The sequence below is a fragment of the Schistocerca americana genome, chromosome 4, assembly GCF_021461395.2.
Source record: "Schistocerca americana isolate TAMUIC-IGC-003095 chromosome 4, iqSchAmer2.1, whole genome shotgun sequence".
Classification (NCBI taxonomy): domain Eukaryota; kingdom Metazoa; phylum Arthropoda; class Insecta; order Orthoptera; family Acrididae; genus Schistocerca; species Schistocerca americana.
In genome coordinates, this window is record NC_060122.1 from 109,857,698 (window position 1) to 109,885,543 (window position 27,846).

Sequence of the window (27,846 nt, forward strand, 5' to 3'; positions counted from 1 at the left end):
GGCAAGAAGACAATGCTCTGTGTTTGGTGGGATCAGAAAGGAGTAGTGTATCATGAGCTTCTAAAACCCGGTGAAACTGTGAATACTAATCGCTACAGACAACAAATGATGAATTTGAACTATGCATTGATCAAAAAAAGACCAGAATGGGCCAGAAGACATGGCAAAATAATTTTTTTACATGACAATGCACCTGCACTCAAAGCGAAACTGGTTCAGGATACAATCAAAACACTTGGCTGGGAGCTGCTACCACACCTGCTGCATTCACCAGACGTGGTCCCTTCCGACTACCATTTGTTTTCATCAATGGGACACGCATTGGCTGAGGAACACTTCGATTCCTACGAAGAAGTCGAAAATTGGGTGTCTGATTGGTTTGCTTCAAAAGATGAACATTTCTATTGGTGAGGTGTCCACAAATTGCCAGAAAGGTGGTCAAAATGTAGAGAAAGCAATGGTCAGTACTTTGAATAAAATGTTTTTACTTTTCAATTCAAAATCAGTGTTTCACTTTCACACAAAAAAAATGCTCATTTCATACCGGTACACCTGGTACAGTAAAACTGGTTTTGTTAGCGCTAACTTACTTCTCACCTGAGTGCTTTTTCTTTCTGTGTAATTGTTCACTAGAAATTAATCTCAATATGTTGTATTGAAAGACAACTACCCCCTATTGCAGTGGAACGCTTGCAGTGAATACTGTCAACACAATAGCTCCTAGTATTTAAGGAGGTGGTGAAATCTTGCCTATTATCTTTTTTTTTCTCTACTTTCTCCTCTGTTAATTATTGATATGACAATGTTTAGTAAAGCAAAATATTTTTATTTACTAGTAAAGGAAGCTATCCAGCAAAAGGAAATATTAATTCCTTTACAGAAGTGCTACCTAAAATGTTCATATTTTCAAAAAATGTAAGTCGTGAATGTAAAACCACTGAAAACTCTGGAAGTGTGAACTTCACTTGTCTTCCTCCTGTTATATCACCATCTGTTTTTAGGAGGTCAAACTGAGCAGCTGCAAGTTTGGTAATTGTCATATATTTGGTCAATAAATGTTATTTACATCTATCTACTGTATTATTTTCATCACTCATTCAGGCCATTACCTTGTCTCCTAATCATTTATTACATTGATGTCGTGATTTTTATGTTTCAGCAAAAAACAGGCAAGGTTGGTGGGGGTCATTCAGACATGAACAATCAAACACTGTTGGTGTTTTTTCATTAATTGCTTTCCTATTAAGGACCAGAATCCCCTGAGATATTTAAATCAATCGTTTTTAAGCATTATGGAATACTGTACAGCAAAAATCACTCGATCTGATCAGTTTCTGTTTCTGAACAATGATGCCCATCAAGCTATGCAATGGCCTGATATAACAGAAAATGGTTGAATAAATACAAGGATGGGCTCCACTAGGACTCTGAATAGCAAATATTGTGGAAACTTCAACATGATGTACTGCAACATGCAGTTTATGAACACAGTTACTGCACTCAATGTGGAATGCCCTCATGTACCCTGACTGTTATGTTATGGGACTAAATTTCATTGTTTACAGAACACTAAATGAAAGTCATACTTTTGAGAAAGATATTCTATAATCATCTCATTGATGAGATGGTAGTGCAGTGCCACAAGTGCCACATAATTATTGATTATTGCCAGTTGTATGTAAGTTTACTAACCTGTTAAATGAAACAATATCAGTACTAATCCATGGCTGATCATCGTTACAAGTGATAATGTTAATCTTTATACAAAAATATTCAGCCTGTGTATATTCCTGCAAAATACTAACGCGAATTCTTTACAGACGAATGGAAAAACTGATAGAAGCTGACCTCGGGGAAGATCAGTTTGGATTCCGTGGAAATGTTGGAACACGTGAGGCAATACTGACCCTACGACTTATCTTAGAAGAAAGATTAAGGAAAGGCAAACCTATGTTTCTAGCATTTGTAGACTTAGAGAAATCTTTTGAGAATGTTGATTGGAATACTCTCTATCAAATTCTGAAGGTGGCAGGGGTAAAATACAGAGAGCGAAAGGCTATTTACAATTTTTACAGAAAGCAGATGGCAGTTATAAGAGTCGAGGGGTATGAAAGGGAAGCAGAGGTTGGGAAGGGAGTGAGACAGGGTTGTAGCCTATCCCCGATGTTATTCCATATTTATATTGAGCAAGCAATAAAGGAAACAAAAGAAAAGTTCGGAGTAGGTATTAAAATCCATGGAGAAGAAATAAAAACTTTGAGGTTCGCCGATGACATTGTAATTCTGTCAGAGACAGCAAAGGACTTGAAAGAGCAGTTGAACGGAATGGACAGTGTCTTGAAAGGAGGGTATAAGATGAACATCAACAAAAGCAAAACGAGGATAATGGAATGTAGTTGAATTAAGTCGGGTGATGCTGAGGGAATTAGGTTAGCAAATGAGACACTTAAAGTAGTAAAGGAGTTTTGCTATTTGGGGAGCAAAATAACTGATGATGGTCGAAGTAGAGAGGATATAAAATGTAGACTGGCAATGTCAAGGAAAGCGTTTCTGAAGAAGAAAAATTTGTTAACATCGAGTATAGATTTAAATGTCAGGAAGTCATTTCTGAAGGTATTTGTATGGAGTGTAGCCATGTATGGAAGTTAAATGTGGACAATAAATAGTGTAGACAAAAAGAGAATAGAAGGTTTCGAAATGTGGTGCTACAAAAGGATGCTGAAGATTAGATGGGTAAATCATATAACTAATGAGGAAGTTTTGAATAGAATTGGGGAGAAGAGAAATTTGTGGCACAACTTGACTAGTAGAAGGGATCTGTTGGTAGGACATACTCTGAGACATCGAGGGATCACCAATTTAGTATTGGATGGCAGCATGGAGGGTAAAAATCGTAGAGGGAGACCAAGAGATGAATACACTATGCAGATTCAGAAGGCTGTAGGCTGCAGTAGGTACTGGGAGATGAAGAAGCTTGCAAAGGATAGAAAAGCACGGAGAGCTGCATCAAACCAGTCTCAGGACTGAAGACCACAACAGCAACATATTCGTGCTCACAACACACTAAAAGTGGAATGAGATTTTCACTCTGCAGCGAAGTGTGTGCTGATATGAAACTTCCTGGCAGATTAAAACTGTGTGCTGGACAGAGACTCGAACTCGGGACCTTTGCCTTTCGCGGCAGAAGTAAAGCTGTGAGGGCGGGGCATGAGTCGTGCTTGGGTAGCTCAGGTGGTAGAGCACTTGCCCGCGAAAGGCAAAGGTCCAGAGTTCGAGTCTCGGTCCGGCAAACAGTTTTAATCTGCCAAGCGGTTTCATATCAGTGCACACTCTGCTGCAGAATGAAAATCTCATTCTGGAAACATCCCCCAGCCTGTGGCTAAGCCACGTCTCCGCAATATCCTTTCTTTCAGGAGTGCTAGTTCTGCAAGGTTCGCAGGAGAGCTTCTATAAAGTTTGGAAGGTAGGAGACGAGGTACTGGCAGAAGTAAAGCTTTGAGGATGGGGCGTGAGTCGTGTTTGGGTAGCTCAGGTGGTAGAGCACTTGCCCGCAAAAGGCAAAGGTCCCGAGTTCGAGTCTCGGTCTGGCACACAGTTTTAATCTGCCAGGACGTTTCACTCTAAAAGTGGTTGGTCAATTCATGTGAAAATTTGACACAACACTGAATGCAAATACTGGAGTGATTTTATACACATTTTCTCTAAATATATACAATACATAAATAAATATTTCAAACAATGGAAAATCCAGGGTGGAATGTAACAATATTATGAAAACAAAGTTGCTACTCACCATATAGCAGTGATGCTAAGTCAGAGATAGGCAGAACAAAAAGACTGTCACAAAATAAGCTTTCGGCTGACAAGGCCTCTCTCAAAAATGGACAACAAACAAACTCATGGAAACACAACTCATATACACATGACCACGGTCTCTGACAGCTGAAGCCAGACTAAAGTAGGAGGATGGGGTGGGGTGGGGAGGGGGAGGGATAGCAGGATAGGAATGGGATATGGTAAAGTGCCACTGCTGGATAGCATGCGAGAACGAGGTGGAGAGACAGTAGGGAGCTTGGTGTAGTCGGAAGGTTAGACAGAGGGTGGGGGGACAGAAGGAGTGGGATAACGCAAAAGGAGAGAAGTAAAAAGACTGGGTGTGTTGGTGGAATAGAGGGCTGTGTAGTGCTGGAGTTGGAAGAGGCTAGATAGGTGAGGACAATGACTAATGAAGATTGAGGCCAGGAGGGTCATATATTGCAGGGAGAACTGCGCATGTGGGAACTTCCCCTGCAGTACATCCTACATTTCAGTAACCCTCGTGGCCTCAACCTTCATCAGTCATTGTCCTCACACATCTAACCCCTTCCCTGTTCCCATTCTAGCACTACACAGCCCTCTCTATTCCACCAATGCACACAGTCTTTTTCTTCTCTCATTTTCCCCTACCCTCCCCTCCTCTCTGCCCCCGCCCTCCTTCTAACCTTCAGACTGCACTTAGCAGCCCTATCCTCTTTCCACCTTGTTTCTGCACACTGTCTAGCAGCACTTTACCATGCCCCACCCCTATCCTGCTATCCCTTCCCCTCCCTGCCCCAGCCACCTCCTTACTCCCCCCTGGTTGTCCCTCCCATAATGCACTGCTGCTGCTGCTCGTAGGCTGGCTTCAGCTGTCAGAGACCGTGGTCATGTGTGTGTAAGTTGTGTTGCATGAGAGTGTCTGTTGTCCATTTTTGACAGAGGCCTTGTTAGCTGAAAGCTTATTTTGTGACAGTCTTTTTGTTGTGCCAATCTGCGACTTAGCATCTCAGCTATAGGGTGAGTAGCAACTTTGCTTTTCATAATACTGATAAATATATATGTAATACATAAAGGAGAAACACTGTTACTGAAAATCTCAAAGTTCTTTACTGATTTAATTCTAATTTTTTACAGCACACTCTAATGAATATTCAGACTGTCATAGGCTATTTTATAATATATATAATATATATGTGATACATAAAGGGGTAACATTGTAACCAAAAATCATGAAACATTCTTGACAGATTTGCTCAAAATTTTACATGACACTCTAATGATCATACAAATAGACGGTATGCTAGACACACACACACACACACACACACACACACACACACAGTTTTAGCTGCAATATTGGGGATTTAAACCATAAGACAAATTGTTTCTCCCATATATATTATTTCTCATTTTACATGTATACACAAAATGTGTTGTATTGTTTTCATCCTCACAGACAAATTTCACAGAAAAAAAATGAAAGTTGTATTTCTGGCTTATTGGTTTGTGATTACGATCCTACTACAGAATCCGAATTTACATTAACAGTAACCAAGACTTAAGATCAGAGAGGGGGAGGGGAGGAGAGAGGAGATGCAAAATGAGATGGGAGGAGGTGATCAAAAGATAGAGCGGGAAGTATGAGGAACTGATCTAAGAGACAGGAGGAAAGAGAGGGACAGAGACAGGGGGAGAAGCAGATTAGGACGTATGTCCAATTCCCATACATTTTAGAAATGTGCACTTCCTCTTTTCTTTCTTTCCCATTTAATCAGACCGAACCACAGAAATGCATGGCCAGGTACAGTTAGTAAACATTTATAAATGTGAAAATCTAACATCATGAGGTTGTATGTACTCAATTTAAATGTCAAAATCTTTATCAACAGGTCAATGGATGATGAAATCAGCCATATCATATACTAGCTCTGCTGTAACTTCCATGCACCATTTTAAGGAGGAATTACCACCAACCAGCAATAATCAAAATGAAAGGCCATCGCCACACTGTGACCGAGAACAGTGTTGAAAACACAATAGTGGAACACACTGCTGTGAACAACATGTTCAATTTCAATGGCTACTTCACAATCTGTGCCATCTGGATCCTCCCTCCAACACCAGCTCTTCTGAATTCTGTATGTGGGAACTGCCTTTGCAACGCATCCTTCAATTCCATAATCCTCATGGCCTGAATCTCCGCTATCCCATACTCATTAACATCCCTGCCCTTATGAACACCATTTCACTCACCCTCTGCACAGTCTACCTGTTTCTCTTTCACATTCCGAATGTCCATTTCACTGTGCACTACACACTAGTCCCTCTGCTTGTGCCACGAGATCCGTCATCCTGTGTACCCACTGCCTGTCCCCATGCCTCAACCCTACCTCCCCCTCCATAACTTTTTTGCACATGAACCATTCCACGTGCCGGCACAATATAGAAATGCAGGTGTATGTGTATTATGTTAGTTCTGAAAAAGAATTTATATGAAAGCTCATAGCCCATTCAGTCTTATGTTGCAAATGAGAACTCAACAGCTTAACTGAATAGTGAGATGTTCCCTTTATTCTTTCCATTATTTATGTTCCATCAAGGGCTTGACATTGGAATAAAAAAGTTCAAACCAAAGGATGGTTTGAACACCACAATCCTCTTATCGCAAATGTTCCTTCCCTGTAGAATTAGTTTACCCTTACCTTCCTTTGCCAGTTGCAACTCAACTCACATCGGCATTTTCATATTCCACCAACCTACTGCAATCTAATACACTCAATTCTGATTTTTCGTAAAGTTTCTTTTGGAAATATCCTGAACATCCTGCAGTTTAATAACAGTGAATTTGTTTTTCTCCATCACAGAAAGAGCACATACAAGCAAATGTCTCACTAAGCCAGAGGTATCTGAAGCATTAATTTGTCTGATTTCAAAGGCAACTTGCTCACTACTAAAACAAAGAGGATGACTTCCCTGTGAAAAAAGTAGCTGAAATCTGTTCTTCAACAGTCTATTTTAAAACCACATTCTTAAGGTTTCTCTAATTGTTTCCTTTCTGTCTTTCTCATTGTCCATATCTCAAATCCATACAGAACAGTGCTACAAACACAGCTTTTCAGTAATCTTCTTCTGGTCTCAAGGGTTATCGATTTGGGTGTTAGCAATTCTTCTTTCCACTAGAAAATCCTTTTCTCTTATGCAGGCCTTTCTATTTTGCATATACATATTAAATTTATTCTATTTTAGAGAGATAAAAATTGTTATATTGTCAAATCTCTTGTGTAAGTTTACATTTAACCACCCAAAATGACCCCCTGTTGGGTAATCAATCACATTAGTTATCTTTTTGTTCAAACAGATATAACAGCACTCAACTAGCACACATTACATTTTGTTAAGCACCTAATTCAACTGCTGGTCTTTTTTGGCTAACGTTGCTATGTCATCATTGAACTATTTCATGTTGATTTTCTCTCTCTGACAAATAACTCCTACACTGAGCTACCTATTTCCTTCTCACACCACCTCTTCAGTGCAAAAATTAAGAATCAATGATGACAATGAGAAACCCTTTCATAATTATTGCCTCTTTTTATCATTCCATCAGTGCTCAATTACTTAAGAGATACCGAAATTATCATGAGAGGAGAGGTGTTGTCTGTAATATGAAATGCTTTCACTTTTTTGAAGACAATGGGTAAAAAAATACAAATTATGTCGAAAACCTTAACAAAACACACCATAATGAGATATTAAACAGACATAAGCAATTCCGGATTTTTGTACTTACGGATGTTCACTGGAAAAACTGTCAAATAAAAATGATGTACAGTTACGCAAAAAATACCAGAAAATAAATCAGTATGGTAAACAAAAGCTAAATCTACACAAGAAATGCAAGAAAACAAATTAATATAAACTGCATTAATGGCACATGCCTGAACACATACAGGAGTAAAAAACAATGTTAAGAATTCCCACTCCCTACACACACACACACACACACACACACACACAGTGAGAGAGGGGGAGGGAGAGAGGGGGGGGGGGGGGGGGAGTGAGAGTGAGAGTGAGAATGTGTGTGTGTGTGTGTGTGTGTGTGTGTGTGTGTGTGTGTGTGTGTGTGTGTGAGTGAGAGAGAGAGAGAGAGAGAGAGAGAGAGAGAACCTAAATCAGGATGGCTGGAGACGGGATTGAACCGTCGTCCTCCCGAATGCGAGCCCAGTGTGCTAACCACTGCGCCACCTCGCTCGGTAGAGAGAGAGAGAGAGAGAGAGAGAGAGAGAGAGAGAGAGAGAGAGAGAGAGAGAGAGAATTATTTACAGGTACATATGCATATGCATTTCTTTAAGTAAAGTACAGACCTGTTCGTTTGAAATCAGCACAGAGTTTCAAGCGTTTCCTTATGCTGCTTTCTGAATGTGATGGAAAAGCCTTTTTTATGTCATCCATTTTAATCCTACGAGGAACATGTTCACTCTTCCAGAATAGTCTATAAATGAAAACCTGCACAGAACAGAAATAATTTGACGAAGTGATGCAATATTTTAGTAAAATCAAAAAGTTTTGATTTCAGCAGCAGTTTTTTAAGATTACTGACACTGACCTGTAAAAAGTCACGAACAAAATTGTTTGCTCTCTTTGAATTTGGTCCAGGTACTTCATAAAGTGGGCATTCTTGGCCAGCCACAAACACTGCATCAATTTCTCGTATATAATACTGTTGCCTGAAAATGAATAAGAGGGTGGGTGAACATTTTCAAGTTATCATAATCCTTTAATTTAATTACACAAAACAGTCCAAGTACATTTCATAGATAAGTGCACAATCAGAATTAACAGTGTGTACAATACATTTGCCTTGCTTAGACTAAACAAATGTATATTTCTTACAATGAAAGGATGGTCAAATACTTCAAAATCACTGCAGATTGTACAAACTGCAGAAATAGATGATTTAGGGAAACAATAAAAGCAGAGCTGCCATAAACTTAAAGGTTAGTTTTAACACCACAGTGCTTTACTAGGTATGGTTTTACTAGAAGTGGCATTGTGTTGCCTTCCTGCAACATTTGAACCAACTTACCCAGCCAATTATGGGAGGGAGGAGATATAGTTTAGTATGGCTTCTGAGCCACAGTGCTACTCAGCATTTTTCACATTACCAGTTCTTTGCTGGAGGTGGAAGTAATAATTATAAGTGACAGTTGGAAATCCTGGAACTGACAGGGAATTTAACGTGAGAAAAAAAAACCTTAAACTTGGTGCCCAAGTAGGAACCTAAATCTACTCCTTCCATAAACATGAGTACAATGTCTTAACCACTGCACTGTCTCTCTTGGTGGAGTCATTAATGCATTGCACTTATATTCGAGCAATGCATGGGAGGAATGGGTTGTAAGATGTAACACAGAAAACACATTGGTACAAATGTGAACGAGTAACAACAATTTCTTGACGATGAGCTCAGGCTTACACATTAGAAGCAGAAATCTGGCTGAATCACATGTGCACTGAGGAACTGTTTCAAGTGTCAAATCTGTTGCACAAAGATGTGCTGAATAAACTTTAGTGTGCAATGCTGAATACAGGACTGCTGTCTACAGAGCACTTCTCTCACCGTGTGGAGTATAGCATTTCATCAATGTTGGTGGGCTGCTTTTCCACCTTTCCTTTCCTTGAATGTCAAGTTTTTTAACTCACTTTACTTCCCGATATGGTCTCCTTTGAGGGATATACAATTGGTTCAGCTATTCTCCAGCTTTTTTATTCCACTAGAAAAACAGGTTCTGTAAAACTCTGCAAAATACTCATTGACTGCAACTACAGCTTCCCCATTTGATGAAAATTTCTCCCAGGAACGCAAAGTTTTAATAGGGTGGATGAGGAAACAATTCATGCACTTTCGTCACTGTTGTTGCTGATGTGTACGATGGGGCATTATGCTGGTGAACGAGCACCTATTTGTGTGCAAACCTTGGTTGTTTTTCAGCAAATGCAAGTTTCAAACAATCCAACAATGAAGCATAAGAGGGGTCCAGTTATAAGTCTGCCTTTTTCCAGAAATCTATGAGGAGTATTATTTGGGAATCCCGTGACCATCACCTTACCAGTTGACAAAGTGGTCTTTGTCTTGTTCGGTGCACTTTCACTAGCCTTGCCCATTGCTTTGAGATCTGTTTTGACTCTTGTGTGTAACAATGGACCTAGGATTCATCAAAAGTCACAAAACCGGGAAAACGGCTTGCGGACTGTACATCGCCAGACACTGTGTGAAATGTTGTGTCAGATGTGCTTTTGGTCTACTGCAAGCAATCGCTGCACCCACATCGCACACAGCTTCTTCAAATCAAATTCTCTGTGCAAGATATTCTGCATTCGTTCAGTTGAGATGCCTACTGTATCAGTAATTTCACCAATTTTTATTTGGCAGTCTTGCATTATCATCTCATGGATTTTGTCAATAGTTTCCTTTGTGGTGACCTTGAATGGACGTCCAGAGCGCACTTTGTCTTTGGTGCTTGTCTGACCACGTTTTAATTCATTAATCCAAGAGTAAATGGTCTTCAATGATGGTGCAGTGTCTGTGTGAACTTCATCCAATTCTGTTTTGATTAGCGTGGCTGTCCAACCCTTCAAATGAAAATGTTCAATAACAGCACGAAACTCGGTTTTCTCCATTTTCAATTGCAGTCGACACAATGTCAATAATGAACTGTATGCTACACATTTTTGAAATTCTTTATGTGATCCTTATCAACCATGAAGTTGCAACAAAAATGTTCCATTCTTCCATGGAAATTTACCAGACTTATGAAACCACCCTCATAAGAGTCATGAGATATTTTACCACTTCTATCTACCTACCTACAGGCAGGCACACACACACACACTTGCTTTTCTCACTTGGTGTTGTTGGACTCACACACACACACACACACACACACACACACACACACACTTGCTTTTCTCACTTGGTGTTGTTGGACTATACGTATTTCAGTGTGAGAGCTGCTACAGGAATAAGTACTACTGTCTTTGTAGAATATACAGGGTGTTACAAAAAGGTACGGCCAAATTTTCAGGAAACATTCCTCACACACAAATAAAGAAAAGATGTTATGTGGACACGTGTCCGGAAACACTTAATTTCCATGTTAGAGCTCATTTTAGTTTCCTCAGTATGTTCTTCCACCTACGCTCAATGGAGCACGTTATCATGATTTCATACGGGATACTCTACCTGTGCTGCTAGAACATGTGCCTTTACAAGTACGACACAACATGTGGTTCATGCACAATGGAGCTCCTGCACATTTCAGTCGAAGTGTTCGTACGCTTCTCAACAACAGATTCGGTGACCGATGGATTGGTAGAGGCGGACCAATTCCATGGCCTCCACGCTCTCCTGACCTCAGCCCTCTTGACTTTCATTTATAGGGGCATTTGAAAGCTCTTGTCTACGCAACCCCGGTACCAAATGTAGAGACTCTTCATACTCGTATTGTGGACGGCTGTGATACAATACGCCATTCTCCAGGGCTGCATCAGCGCATCAGGGATTCCATGCGACGGAGGGTGGATGCATGCATCCTCACTAACGGAGGACATTTTGAACATTTCCTATAACAAAGTGTTTGAAGTCACGCTGGTACGTTCTGTTGCTGTGTGTCTCCATTCCATGATTAATGTGATTTGAAGAGAAGTAATAAAATGAGCTCTAACATGGAAAGTAAGCATTTCCGGACACATGTCCACATAAAATATTTTCTTTCTTTGTGTGTGAGGAATGTTTCCTGAAAGTTTGGCCGTACCTTTTTGTAACACCCTGTAGTACCATAGCAATCAAAGTACATCACTCAGCTTTTAAAAAAGTAAAATAAATCTGCATTTAGTCAATACAGCCACATTAATGCCCATTCTGGTAAGCCCAGTTACAACAATAACTCCTGTTTGGACAACGTTTCTATCCATTTAATCCCGAAACTACCTTCAGCTTTATACCACCTCTGCTAACCACGAGAAATCACACAAGTGTAAGAAACTGGAGATGTTTGTTAAATAGAACTCATCCTTCTGCTCCCCACATTGTTATTTTGACATCATTCCCCACTGTATATACGAAATATGAGACAAACAATCTGAACAGTGTACTGTAACAAAGTACCACAGCCTCAAAACCATTATTGTGGTGTTTCTTCACTCTTTCCAGCACAGTACAGTAAAAAACAGCAGCTGTCTCTGGAATTTGTACTGATAGCCACACAGAAAGAAATAGAACAGCATCAACAGAGCTTGCAGATACAATTACCAATATCCACAATGACAGCACTTTCTTCAAGCAAAAAGTTCACATGATATATTATCACTGAAGTCTGTCCTCTGGGACTGAAGTTTAGCTGGCAGAACAGCTTGTAACATGAAGCACCACCTGGTCCACCTTTTCCATCGTCTTTTTACCGTTATATGTTTGGATTCCCTTGGGATAGGGTGCTCTTAATGGTGGCAACAATTTTGGCTGTGCTGTATGGACTTTTGGTTAAATTCATTGGTACAGTTATGCACTTTTGACTTTGGTGCAACACAGACTTTGTTAATCTTGGTAGTGGCTGACTATACTGTTACTTACTGTTTGGGGTAGTACGGTAATAGGCATATGTGGGTATTCTTTAAATACTAGTTATACTCTTGTTTTAAAAAAAAAAATACCTTGAAGTACTAGAGAAAGGATGTTCGTATTCACAAGACACGTCCATTAGTAAGTTCTGCAAAAATGATTAGAATTTCAGTCACCTTGGTTCAGCAGGTCTCCTGTTGCCAAGTAGGCACAGGGTCAACCATGGGCCCTGACAATTTGTTCCATGCGCAATGGCATCAACATGTAAAAGGCCCAAATGGCGTCCTGTGGTCTAGCCATCCATGCTGCAGTCACCTGCTTCCAAAGTTCATCTGAGTGGTTCACACAGGGATACAGCACTGCACCCATTGTTTCACCATGCCCCACGCATTTTCGATTGGCAACAAATCAGGTGGTCTGGATGGCCAGAGCAAAAGGCTGGAATCCTGTGACATCTTGGAGACACGTGTTTTGTAGCAACATGTGGTTGTGTATTGTCTTGCTGAAAAATGGCATCTGAGGTGCTGTGCAGGAAGGGTATGGTTACAGGTAGCAGGTTGTCATTCACATGTCACACTGGTGACAGTGCCCTGGACATGCTCCATCTGTGATTTGTGGTTGTTCCCAATAGCACCCCACATCATAAGGCAATGAGTTGGCACTTGTGTCTTGTGCAAATGCAGTCACCGCGTAGCCACTCGCCCTGTCCGCGGCAAACCTAAATGCGGCCATTATTTTCAAACAAACAGAACCTCAATTCATCCAAAAACACTATTTGATGCCATTCCTGTCCCCAGTGACATCGTTCCATACACCTTTGCCATCTAGCATGTTTCTGCACGTTTGACAAAGGTAGGTGGAGAAGTGGACAATACGCACCTAACCTACACTGTAACAAACGGCGACAGTCTGTCACCCCTAATAGTGTATGGTGTGTCACACTGTTCCACTGTTGCACCAGAGCTGAGGAAGATGTAGATCTGCCCAATGTCACTCAGATCAGAAGTCAATCTTCTCAGGCTGTGGTCTGGGTAGTGTGACCTGACCCATCTCATCATGTTTTATGACCTTCTGTAAACCATTCTGCACACATTCATTGCACTGCTAAACACTTTGTCCCACAATTACTCATAAAGGAAGATTGAAGTTTACATTGTGTCAATGATAAGTCATCAGAGATGGAGCATAGGCTTCAATGAGCAAGGATGAAAAAGGAAATCAGATAGAGCCACTCCGAAGGAATCATTCGAGTATTAGCTGTAATACATTTAGTGAAAATACAAAAAACATAAATTAGGATGGCTGGAAGGGGCTGGGATTCGATTTCTCCCACAAGCAAGTCAGAGTATTGACAGTACTTTCATGCATGGTGATTGAGGCACCTTGATGAGAATTTTAGGCAAAGTTCTTCAGCTATAGTTTCAGCTATGCTGCAGGACATGTTAGAGAATATGAAGGCATTAAATTACCCACCATAAACTGCTTCAAAATGAATATTACGGAAATTTTATTGTTAGCAATAGCAACACTGTTTATTCACATGAGTGCAAGCAGCACTAGTGGCATCACAATGTCGTTCAAAAACTGTGAGAGACCATCACATTGCAATGAAATGGGTATTGGACATTATTCATTGAATGAATTACTAATTTTTTTTCTAATTTGAATTTTTGTTGACATTTAGATTTCAAACACAGTCTGATAAAGAAAAAGTGTGTTAAAAATTACAAAGAAACAAAAAGCATTTTCTATTATCTTCGAAAAAATATACGAAAGAAATTTTAAATCATGACAACAAGATTATTAGTTTGTAATGATACTGTTCATTTAAGCTCTGCTCTTATCTCAATAATTTGGGGGAATGACGTGCTACTTTCGCCATGTCCTTAGTCACACACATAAGATTGTGACCACAGAAAATGTCAACTTATCCATCACACTAGAGTAACAGACAACAAAAAAATAAGATATTATATTACTGATAAAACACACAAACATAATCATTCTATCTCTGTAAACTTATAGTACACAAGGGTAGTTGTCATCCTGGTCAGCATTTATGTTTACATTTTCTTATAAGTTATGAAACATGGGTAAAGAAGACAGCAAGAGGTACAGACATAATGTTTCTTCTCTTATGAAACTGGCGTCTCTCTCTCTCTCTCTCTCTCTCTCTCTCTCTCTCTCTCTCTCTCTCTCTCTCTCTCTCTCCCCCCCCCCCCTCCTCTGCTGTGCGTGTGCGTGCGAGTGTGCATGTGTGTGTGTGTGTGTGTGTGTGTGTGTGTGTGTGTGTGTGTGTGTTCACCTATTTCAAGAGAAGAAGCGACTGCAAAATAGGATGGAGGGAAAGGGTAGACCAGTAAGGAAATCTTCTGCAATCATAAAACGTTGCATCACATGTTCATACCTGGTTCGTATCACTAAGAAATCAGTCTCAGGCACTTTATGTTCATAAATTGGAGCTCGATACATGTTGTTTTCAACAGCCTGCAAGGACTGTCCAGGTGGTAACTGTCCTAAAAATGGTGATGTGTGGGCATATGCAATTTCACCATACCGATATTCTTGGGGCCCTTGATCTTTCCCAGCCTTTCGCTTGTAGTAGTTCTTCACTTTTGAGCACATTCCCACCTATTTGTCAACAAATAAAATGAATTGTAAGCCTATTGTAAAGGGGAACAAACATACATCTTATTTCTACTGTAATTACAGTTGGGCCATTACACATACTAAAAAAAATTAATCAGTACTAACAGCAACAAATTAGACATACCTGATTGATGAGTGGAGGATGTTCTTCACAAAACTCTATAAGAACAAGATCACCATCACGACCAGTGAGATCCTCGGGAGTTCTCATGAAAAACACATCACCCCCACCAGAAGCAGCCCTTTCTTGTTCTCTTTGCTGAAATAAAGAAATATCACCATAAAATTACAGTTCACATTTCACGAAAGACACTAAAAAGTGTGTGTGTGGGGGGGGGGGAGGGGGGGGGGGGGGGAGAACGCACCTGCAGGGTGGTGGCATTCTGTGTTACTTCTAATTACCTCACTTCAGACAAATATGGCTGACAACTGCATCTTGCATAACTAAGCAATTCAGGTTTTGCCATTTCAAACATGAATGAAACATGAGTGAAAGCCTTAAGAATTTATGATGCGGTTTTTGGGAACCTTCTCTTCCCCATCCTACAGTTTTTCATTGGCTTTTTGGAATTTTAAAGAGAGAGAACTTCATTCAAAGATGAAGAAAGGCAGTAACGCAGGAAAACAGTCCCAGAAAGCCAATGACAGTCTTTCAAGGACATCAGAGTGACAATATACAAATATGGTCTGGAGAGCTCTGCCAGAATTGAAATAATTTCAGTGTAAAGAAAACAACTCGCCAAACAGTGGAAGCATCAAGTCCTTAACAAGTGTACACAAAAGAATGAAACTTTCCTAGCTTCTGGACAAATCCTTTTTCGAGACAGAATACACACAAGTTGGCAGGAAGACAGGGTAAGGAGGTGTGTCGTGTGGTTGATCTGGGGAGAAGAGCTTGAAGTGAGGCAGCAGTGGGCAAGACAGGAATACAAGATGAAGATGCAGCACATGCATGGGGACTGGGGACCTGGTGCATGTTGACAACGAAGTGTGGGAGTGTACTGAGATGAGGTGGCATAACAGAGGAAGGGGAGACTGTTCTTAAGAGGGTATGGGGGCAAGGAATCAGCAGAGGTGAAGTAGCAGTAAGGGCTCGAAAAAGTATTCATCCTTAAGCTAGAAAGTTTTGTTCTTTTATGTATGCTTGCCAAGGACTCAATTCTTCCACTATTCAGTAAGCTGTTTCCTTTCCTCCTAGATTATTTTCAAAGTGTCAACATAGACTGCTTTGCTGGCTTTGCACAAAACACTGCATGGTTACCTTCGAGTTGGGAACTTTCATCTTCATGGGTGGTACATCACTCTCTGACATAGGAGTAAAAGAGTGCTTGCATAAAGTTGGCTCAAAATTACTTCAGAACTGACAGTTCAGCAGGAGCACCTGGAAGACCAGAGCACAGGTGCCTTGCCCCATACAGTATGCAGATATAATTTTCCATTTCATTCAACTCGCCCAGACAAACATGGCATTAATGTGTTCCAGGACAGATGCATTACACTTTCACTTCAGTTTTGTTTACAGCAACAAATTATTAAGAAATTATACAGATAATTTACAAAAGTGCATTTTCTTATGATGTTACCAAATTTTCAACTTGTGGGAAACATTTTTGTTTTTAATTTAGGTGAACACATTATGCACACAAAATATTTAAAAAACATTACATTTTCATCTATTCCAAACCAGAACTCTCTCAGGGTTTCCTATCATGAGATAATTTCAGTCAAGTCTGACACACTATGGTCCAATTGCGCATCAATACTAAGTGGTCACCCACACCATTTTGTTATGACAGAAATATCTCTAGGTTTATAATGAACATGTTATTAAGTTTTGTTACCTGCATTCTTATTTCTAACATAACAAAAAATAAGATTTACACATGCCTATTGAGGTGAGAAAACATATCTTATATAGGCCAACTGGTATTGGGAGAAAGAATAAAAGTGCCACTAAAAATAATGTCCAAGTACTGCAGTAAAGTCAATGTAAACAGTAACATTTATTTTATGTGATGCAGACTGAACACCCGAGATGAACTAGGTTTGGAGATTGTTGCTGACAAAGCTTTCTTATTAAAATGTTAAAACTTAAGAAAATATTCTGTTATGTAGCCCAGCTACATACCACTACAGACTTTGCACTTCAAACACCCAAGTGTACCCTCTCGTCCATATGATTGGTGATGGAAATATCACTATTTAGTGAAGCAACTGTCTTCTCCACTGAATATTTCAAAACAGCTTGATACTGTCATGCTCTTTCTATGATGTTCTGTGATCGTTTGACACCTTTTTTTGGTCTTCTGTGTTGATGTTCCTAACAGTTTCTTTTGCAAGGGCTTCAACTGCAAAAATAGTAAATTCCACACAATGCAACTTTTAAATTGGGCCCCTATTAACTTTCCTGGGGTGAAATGGCAATGGTAAGATGGTAGCCTAATGACTGTATGTCCATATGTTTTTTGAGAACTCATCAATTTCGTACATGGGAAACTGTGGCGCTTGCCTACCTGTTAACTTGTCAATTTTGGCGAATTTCATTTCTTATTGGGCCACTGACTCTTTTCCACTCAGTCTTTGTACTTTTGATGTTTTATTTGTCTGTAGTGTTTCCTTTTCTTTGATTTTGTTTAGCTTGTACAGTTGCTGTTTTAGTTTTCTTGTGTTGTTTGGTAGCTGATGCATGTGGTTTGTATGAGAGAGATTACAAGCTCCACCTTTTTAAGATTATAATTTATATCAAGGTTACGGCACTGAAGTCAAGTTCCCCTTTCACTTTGCCATAGTAGGGGCCTTGTCAAAAACAACTGAATGGCAAGGAGCATTGTCTACGATCGTTGACAAGTTTCCCAAATTTAGGAATAATGATTCTACAAGCCCCTTTCTAAATGTAACATGCCTCATTTCTTCATAATAATCTTCTTTGATTTGAAAAGCAGAAGACAATTTTGGAGGAAACCTTGTGAGGTGCCTGCATAAAGAAGAACAAGTCTGCTCTCCTTGCCAGAAGCCACTGCTATTGATCCTTTAGTTGTGTTGTCTGCCCAGTCATGCTTCACAACATAACCATAACACACCCAAATTTTCACACTGCTGTGGAGCCACGGTCACATAAAACTTTTTGAAAGATATAACTGCCATTTGATTGTACAATAGGTTTTATTCCACACACTACATTTCAGCCTTAGCCCCCCCCCCCCCCCCACCCCCCCCCCCAACCCTATGCTCCACTTTTTTCCCCATTTTGTATCATTAGACACTTGGTCCTTTATAACAATCATTGACACTTTTATGTAAAGAGTTTTAAATTGCAATGATGTTTGTGACCATTTATTTTATATAACTGAACAATTTTTAAACATGATTGTAATCATAACAATGTATACCTACTTATTTTATAGTTGTCAATGTATCAAACATTTTACTATATTGCAAATTGTACTTCTCTATATCTTTAATTATGATGGTGTAAGTCACATTTTGACATGCACACTGGGAAGTTGTCTCTTCACGCAATATAATGCAAACACTGTCATCTTCTGCCCACTTCAAAGACAATGTAACCACCTTGTATAATAAAGAGTCACACTACCTGTTCCCATGACATACCATAGATCACTTGGTGCAAACTGGGATGCCTATATGGTGGTCTTTGACAATCGTTTCACTTATGTTTATATCAGTAGCTACTTAGACACCATGTAGCAATGTTGGAAACATCTGATATGGTCATCTATTTCACGCCACAACCACATCAAGTGAAGAAGTCATGCTATTTGCCAGTAAATTAGCCTGTTACAAAAATGTTCGCACATTTACTTTTGACAAAATTGGTTAATATAACCAAAGATACATATGTTGACAATGACTTGAGTTCTACTCAAGTCTAATGATTTTTTATATGTAAGTGATAGAACAAATAATACAGCCCATACATTAATTTAACTGCTTGCCTTGCTATTTTTCAGATACTTATGCTTTTATTGTGCTTAAATCTACTGCAGTTGTAACACTTGATAATGGCCTATGGATGAAATCTAGAGTATGAAGTACAGCTTACTGTAGAATCAAATGACATTTATACCTTTCAAAAAAACACCAAAGTTTATTCAAGTAACACCACTTCACTGATACTCATGCCACAGATTTGCTTTTAAAATCAGCATCATCCTGCAGTTATAGGCTCCCTCTCCATCAAAGGCTTGTTGCCACAGAACAGTCCATAGTGAAATCCTAGGTTGTGAAAAACTGTGAAAAATGGTGTGCACTTGCCTTGAAAAAGACCCGATTTCTCATGGGTGGCCAGTAACTTTTTGAGTCCAGAATGAGATTTTCACTCTGCAGCGGAGTGTGCGCTGATATGAAACTTCCTGGCAGATTAAAACTGTGTGCCAGACCGAGACTCAAACTCGAGACCTTTGCCTTTCACGGGCAAGTGCTCTACCAACTGAGCTACCCAAGCACGACTCACGTCCCGTTCTCACAGCTTTACTTCTGCCAGTACCTCAAATTCTACATCAAGGCTGAGCAAATACCATTTCGCAAGCACAGGCGCTTGCAGATGCCCACAAGGCCTGCCCGCAGCTCTCCCCGCCCTGCCAGCCAGCAGTACCCCCACCATCTACTCACCTAGCAATGCAGGTCACTGCACGGCGTGGAGTCCTCAGTCTATTTACTTCCAGTCATTTCTATTGTCTGTGTAGACATCGCATTGGGTGTCTGTGATAAAATAGAACTTGTGGGTGGAAAATGGCTGAAGAGGAGTTAAAATCATTGAAACAAAATTCCTTTGAACCCTTAAAAAACGAATCTCAGTGTTTCATTTGCTATGCAACATTGTCTTCACGGAAGAATACAATTTGAAGCGACATCATCAGCTGCTTCACAATAAGGATATAGTCGGTTTGAATAATGAAGAAAGAAAATCAAAACTTATTGAACTGAAGCAGAAAAAGGAGAAAGATGTACATGGAACTGAAGCAGAAAAAGGAGAAAGACGTACGTACACATGTATATAATTATGACATTGATTCTATTATTACTGTTATTAATAATATGCTATGTGCATTTTCTGTCACTTTCACCTTCACCTGTATGTATTTACAGGATGAAAACCTCATCATCCACAATGCTGCAGTGATGACAGTAAGCTATTGTGCAGCTCTTAAAATAGCGGAAACAGCACAGCCCTTCGGCGACAGAGAATTTGTGAAAGACTGTTTTGTTGCTGCCGCAACAATTTTGTATCCATCAAGTCTTCCTGTTTTTGAAATAATTCCTCTTTCATAGAGAACAGTTTGCAGGTGCATTGAAGAAACGGCACATGATGGGATAGTTCAATTGAGAAACAGGATCAAAGATTTGGTTTTCTTTTCATTAGTCTTGGACAAAAGCACTGATGTATGTGATGTTGCTCAACTAGCAGTCTTTTTGCGGGTAGTTGATGCTCAGTTTAATGTGATTGACGAACTCCTCAATTTAGTGCCAATGCATTACACAACAACGGCTGACGACATGTTTTCATGCGTAGAACATATAACAGAGAAATACGAGCTATGTTGGGTAATATTATAGCAGTGAAGTGTTGCAGTTTAGATGGAGGGCAGGAGAGAAGGTGCGCACCTTCTCTCCTGCCCTCCATCTAAACTGCAACACTTCACTGTCTGCCACTCCCACCATACTATCCCTCCCCCTCCCTGCCCCGGCCTCCTCCTTACCCCCACCCAGTCGCTACTCCCATCATGCACTGGTGCTGCTGCTTTCAGTGGGGTTTCAGCTCTCTGAGACTCCAGATGTGTATGCAAGTTGTGTTTGCAGTGTGTGTGTGCGTGTGTGTGTGTGTGTGTGTGTGTGTGTGTGTGTGTGTACTGCTGACAAAGGCCTTAATGGCCGAAAGCTATAATTGTGTGAATCTTTTTGTTGTGCCTATCGCGACTCAGCATCTTCGCTATATGGTGAGTAGCAACTTACCTTCTCTGGTATTGTTACATTCCATTCTGGATTTTCCATTGTTTAATACTGGGAAATGAGAAAGATCTGGTTGGAAAGAAGGCTGTACAGGGTCATTGAGTGTGTACAGGGACAATAGTAGTCATTATTGTTGTTTCACTAAATATGTCAGTAAATGTCTACCGAAGGTGGAGATGTTATTCAGTTCTCTGATATAATGTGAGAGGTTATTCCACAGTGGGGTTCCTGCAACTGAAAATAACTTCAAGAAAGTGGCTGAACGATGGAGTGACACTGAAAGAATTTTGTTCTGATGAGGAGAGGTGTTTCTGCCTTGTTGTTCACACACGAGCGTTAAGGCTGAGAACGGATGAAGGGGGCAGTGTACATTGATAAGAGATTCGAAAAGACAGAGAGTATGGAAATCTCTGTGTTCATCTGCACACAGCCAGGAGAGCTGTGCATATGATGGTGAAATATGATCAAAGAGTCAAACACCACAGATATATCAAATACAGGTATTCATAACTATTTCCAAGCACTGTGAGTTTACCTGAGAAAGACTTTGCAGGATAACATTGCTGTAAATCATTATTTGGAAGTATAGGTGTTCGTACATGTGTCTTTCCAGGTCCAGAGGTAAGAGCTTTTTATTTTTGTACGGCATGGAGAGATTCTGATGCCTTCTTGTGCATCGCAGTTATGCGCTCAGCCCAATTTAGATTTTCATCTATTATTACTCATAGACTCTTTTCTGAGGGAGAGAAGTTGATATCTGTCCCATTTAGGATTAAAGATGGTAGCATTCCCATTTCAGGCTAATGAACCTAGAATTTTATATCTGGCAATAATGCCGAAGCAAGATAGTTTCCAACATAATGAGTAAAATGTTATGCTACAACTGTTGTCAAGATGGCAACTGTATATTCTCATACCTACACCCATACCCTGTATGCCACTGTGAATTGCATGGCAGAGGGTACTTCCCACTATACTTTCTATTAAGGCTTCTTCCCATTCCATTTGCACATGGTACATGGAAAGAATGATTATTTATATGCCTCTGTACACCACGTACTTTGTTTAATCCTGTCTTTGTGTCCCTATGCGCAATACAAAGGGACTGCAGTGTGTTTGTAAATTTGTCATTCAACGCTGGTTCTTAACCTTTATTCATTAATGAGACTTTGCTCATAACCTAATGGTTACTGTAACCATTTCATTTGTTAGTTGTCGTATACAAAGGTAAGAGTGAGGCAGCACCACTAGTACCCCTACAGTCCCGATAACATTTTATCTCTCAGGACGAGTAGTGCTTCAAAATCTCAAATATTTCTTGATATTTGTCAGTCCACTCATATTTTTCCTTAGGATGCAACCTACTGCAACAAACTACATTTACACCGTATGTACTGATCTTGCAGTAAAGACAGATTTTCTCTAGCACCTGAGTTAGATGATAAGGCTATGTATGTGCTGATGTACACGTTATACAGGTGACCGAATGTGACACTAATGCATCAAGCACTGGTCTCAATAAGTCTTCTGGAGAGTTCATTGTACTGATTTGAGTCTTTATTCTTCAATGATGTAATAACTGATTCATTTTCCTCTTTGTTTGTTTCCTGTGTCTGCATATGGCATTAAATACTTTCGTAACTAAGGTGAATGAGAAAGTGCTTCATTATCCACAGAAGAAATGTATCATACACCATTTGCCCCTGACAAAACTTTTACAACTTACCACACATTTTCAATTTTTTCGAGCATTATAAGTGGCGTGCACATAAGAAGGCAGTCACATGACGCATTCCGCGCAGAGAGAGATGGATAGTACTATGCAACATTATGAGTGTGTCCTATGTCTTTGACTCTTGCCTCACATTCCAGCCACTGTCTATGCTGGCAACGGGGCACGCTGGGGTAAGCATTAAATCAGACCACTATTTCTACTTCTAACTCTCCCTAGTGAAATTTATATGCTTGAAAAACTACCTCTGTTACTTCTTAACATTATATTTGTCATGTTTGCCTTATGCCACCCATAATTAACACTACAGTGGTGAAGTAACCTCATCACACACCTAAACTAATGTTAAAGTAATGCTTATTGTCCTACACACAATTGTAGCTTTTGGCCATTAAGGCCTTTGTCAGCAGTAGACGCACATACACACACGCACGCGCACACACACACACACACACACACACACACACACAGTGAATGCTACAGGCTGAAGTGGCAGAATGAGCTACTGGTTGGAGTATCATGTGGTACACTACTACTTGACACTGTGTATCAACCACCATCTGCCATCTTATGCACATACTACTGTAATATGCTACGTTAGGCTGGCTGATGAAATTTTTTAACACTTTCCAGTGCTATCTGTAATGAAATTCTGTAACTAGTCTATCACCGTCCATTCTTTCATACAGCTCCTATTCCCACCTAAACGATGTTCTAATGCCATCAGTTAACTCAAATTGGTCGCTTTTTGGCACTGCAATTACAATAGCTATTTTCAGTTAAAAAATTGCAATCAACAAACTGATAAACTTTTATATTATATTTGTCATTCATGTACCATATACAGTGCGTAAACAGTGGTGTAATAGCCTAGCCAATGAAGACCACACAAGGTCAAATAATGGAAATAATTCATGTAGTTGCAAACTTTTGTACAATGGTAGGAGGGAGTGCCATGAACAACACACTAAAAATCCTGAACAATAGAGTGTCAGTGTGGGAGTGGAGGTGCATTCAAAAGTCATTTTTGTACATTTTTCCTGAAAAAAATCTAGTGATAATGTAACCCAGCGCAAAATTAAACTACACTGAATTCCTAATAAAGATCCTATTCACTCTTTTCTCTAGGACCATTACTTTGCACGTAGAGAGCAAGAGAATACTGAAATTTCATGCAACACGCTTGAGCTGCAGCTTAGATGATTTTTGAAGATCAATTTGTGGTACTTTCTTGTCTTTATGGAACACAAGTGTCCTCTGCCAAACTGTTTGGCTCAACTTCCTCCACACTATCGTTGTATGTTGTAAATACACTCCTGGAAATGGAAAAAAGAACACATTGACACCGGTGTGTCAGACCCACCATACTTGCTCCGGACACTGCGAGAGGGCTGTACAAGCAATGATCACACGCACGGCACAGCGGACACACCAGGAACCGCGGTGTTGGCCGTCGAATGGCGCTAGCTGCGCAGCATTTGTGCACCGCCGCCGTCAGTGTCAGCCAGTTTGCCGTGGCATACGGAGCTCCATCGCAGTCTTTAACACTGGTAGCATGCCGCGACAGCGTGGACGTGAACCGTATGTGCAGTTGACGGACTTTGAGCGAGGGCGTATAGTGGGCATGCGGGAGGCCGGGTGGACGTACCGCCGAATTGCTCAACACGTGGGGCGTGAGGTCTCCACAGTACATCGATGTTGTCGCCAGTGGTCGGCGGAAGGTGCACGTGCCCGTCGACCTGGGACCGGACCGCAGCGACGCACGGATGCACGCCAAGACCGTAGGATCCTACGCAGTGCCGTAGGGGACCGCACCGCCACTTCCCAGCAAATTAGGGACACTGTTGCTCCTGGGGTATCGGCGAGGACCATTCGAAACCGTCTCCATGAAGCTGGGCTACGGTCCCGCACACCGTTAGGCCGTCTTCCGCTCACGCCCCAACATCGTGCAGCCCGCCTCCAGTGGTGTCGCGACAGGCGTGAATGGAGGGACGAATGGAGACGTGTCGTCTTCAGCGATGAGAGTCGCTTCTGCCTTGGTGCCAATGATGATCGTATGCGTGTTTGGCGCCGTGCAGGTGAGCGCCACAATCAGGACTGCATACGACCGAGGCACACAGGGCCAACACCCGGCATCATGGTGTGGGAAGCGATCTCCTACACTGGCCGTACACCACTGGTGATCGTAGAGGGGACACTGAATAGTGCACGGTACATCCAAACCGTCATCGAACCCATCGTTCTACCATTCCTAGACCGGCAAGGGAACTTGCTGTTCCAACAGGACAATGCACGTCCGCATGTATCCCGTGCCACCCAACGTGCTCTAGAAGGTGTAAGTCAACTACCCTGGCCAGCAAGATCTCCGGATCTGTCCCCCATTGAGCATGTTTGGGACTGGATGAAGCGTCGTCTCACGCGGTCTGCACGTCCAGCACGAACGCTGGTCCAACTGAGGCGCCAGGTGGAAATGGCATGGCAAGCCGTTCCATAGGACTACATCCAGCATCTCTACGATCGTCTCCATGGGAGAATAGGAGCCTGCATTGCTGCGAAAGGTGGATATACACTGTACTAGTGCCGACATTGTGCATGCTCTGTTGCCTGTGTCTATGTGCCTGTGGTTCTGTCAGTGTGATCATGTGATGTATCTGACCCCAGGAATGTGTCAATAAAGTTTCCCCTTCCTGGGACAATGAATACACGGTGTTCTTATTTCAATTTCCAGGAGTGTAATTATCATTTATACCCTGTATGTGGACTTTTTGTACAGTGTGTCCTGGGGATCACAAGCAGATACATACATCTACCTTGGAATATTTCACAGGATTAACTTATATTGGGGTTTTAATGGCATAGCCCATAGTCCAACTTTTATGGCTTTGGTACCATGTTTTCTTGTTACAGGAATTTGTATCACTGATGAGCGGTTTTGGAATTCTAGTTTGCCAGCACAGCCCTCTTCAATGCCTGCCGGCATTTCTTCCATCCTGTAACCCAGTGCTGTTTTCCTTTGTTATTATTTTCTAATGCATTACTATATTCATGTCCGTCCTCCTTTCTCTTCCTTCCTGTGTTTCTCTTGTCGCTTTACAAACCATTGTGCATGCTCTACTTACGAGCACACAACACATGTTTCAGCCACGCACACCACACGGCTACATGGCCATGCTGATTGTTGGTGCAGCATCTCATGTCCCACATTACTTCCACCGATATAATTAATCCTGTACCTTCAAATCAATCACTCTTCCAGTATCACTCTCGAGTATTTTCGTGTGTTATTTCCCGTACCTTTCCTGTGCCACATGAACTTGTATCTCATCCTACCAACCCCTCCCCACCCCGAATCATCCTCCTCTCTCTTCCAGGTTGCACTAATTAACTTCACCTAATCTAGTAACATCTGCTGTCCCCCTTCTTCATACACATCCGCCTGAGGACTTGCAACCCAAGTTACAACCATTTTATACATTCTTCTTTTGTTCTCATTGTGTCTTCAGCCCAATTTCATTTGGTTTTCACCTTTCACTATCAGCCTATTCCCTCAAATTTCATCTTATTTCCCCTTACTTCATCCATTTCATCCTTTTCATGATTTTTTTAAATGTATTTTTGCAAATTTTTTCAGATGTAATTCTACACCATTGACATATTTTTATGCATTTCCATCTACCACCACGGTTCCTAGTTTCTTCTATCTGTGTCAATACAGAAAAGTTTCCTTATCCCTAGCCAGAATGCAGTCCCACATACTTTCCTGCATTGTTGCTTGGCTCATGGTATCCTCCCAAATGGCCTTACCATCAAATTACCCATCACTGGCTGCTACCCTTCCTTCCACAATGACTTCCATCTGTTCGGATTCTGTCAATTCTTAACCCTCGCCAATATAGTCCTGCAAAACCCATATTAATCTGGACCAAATGTCTTTGCAACATTTTCTCTCCAGCTGCAAAATTCTCCTGCTATGCAATTCCAAATTCCTGGATCCCATAACACACATAACACATACTGAAACTCTTGTCCTCCAGGAACTAGACAATCATGCACAATGTCACCTCAAAAAACTCTCCAACCTGTTCACTTCCTGCTCATACCTTGGACTACCACTATCCACCACCTCTACAACAGCCTCCAAACTGCCCCACCGTAGCTGACAAACCCTGTCTTGCAGACCTACTACATTTACCCCACCCTCAAAAACTCCCTCCCACCACCATTCAGAATCCACAACCTTAACAGACCTGAAACACAGTCATGAAGCTTTCCTCCAAAAGCCTTAGCCCCGCAGAAGTATCAGTCTTTTCCAAAAGCCTTACTTTTTGCCCCACTCCCAAATTCAATCATGCAGGACTTGGTGAAGACCTCTTCTTCTCACGGTCCCTACAGTGGAAACACTTTTTTGACCCCAACCCTACCAATCACACTCAACCGTAACCCAATGTTGAACCTCGCCTTACTCAGTTCGCTCCTCCAGCAAACCATGATCCACCTACCTCCACTGCCCCCAAATCACGCCAATTAACTTTCCACAATTTTTAACCTTGAACCTTGTCTCACCATCATTCCCCAAATCCCTCAACATGCAAACTAACCTTACATCCACAGAAAGAACCACAATCCACCACTTAAAATCTGATCTTGACCTTATAATCCTACCTGTTGATAACAGCTCCACCACTGCTGTATCAAACTACAATGATTTTCTGGCTGAAGGACTTCACGAGCTGTCAGATTCATCCACCCATAAACCCTGCCACAGTGACCCCATCCCCGAAATCCAGCAGGATCACCTGTCTTTCCTCAAATCCTTAGGTCCATCCTAGAACCTCTTCCCAAAGTTCATCTCTCTCCTCACCCCTACCACTCCCTGCACTCCTACCCCCAACATGCTTCGTAAAAAACCTAATCACCCATGATGCCCCATTGTGGCCAGTTACTGTGCCCCATTAAGAGAATCTCTGCTCTCACAGACCAACACCTTCAGCCTATTACCAGTAACCTATCCTCCTATATGAAAGATACCAACCATTTCCTCCACCGACTCTCCACAGTTCCTGTTCCTTTACCACATGGT

The 27,846-nt window shown here is 41.1% G+C and overlaps 1 protein-coding gene across 1 annotated transcript in view; it reads right to left on the reverse strand.

Annotated features, from left to right (window-relative positions):
* Positions 1-27,846, reverse strand: part of LOC124612622 (transcription initiation factor TFIID subunit 1) — a 226,135-nt gene that overhangs the window by 106,380 nt on the left and 91,909 nt on the right. Inside the window, exons 9-12 of the mRNA XM_047140920.1 lie at positions 15,189-15,323; positions 14,823-15,046; positions 8,405-8,525; positions 8,163-8,304 (exon numbers count right to left, since the gene is read on the reverse strand). Coding sequence (XP_046996876.1) covers positions 8,163-8,304; positions 8,405-8,525; positions 14,823-15,046; positions 15,189-15,323 — 622 coding nt within the window. The remainder of the gene's footprint in view (positions 1-8,162; positions 8,305-8,404; positions 8,526-14,822; positions 15,047-15,188; positions 15,324-27,846) is intronic.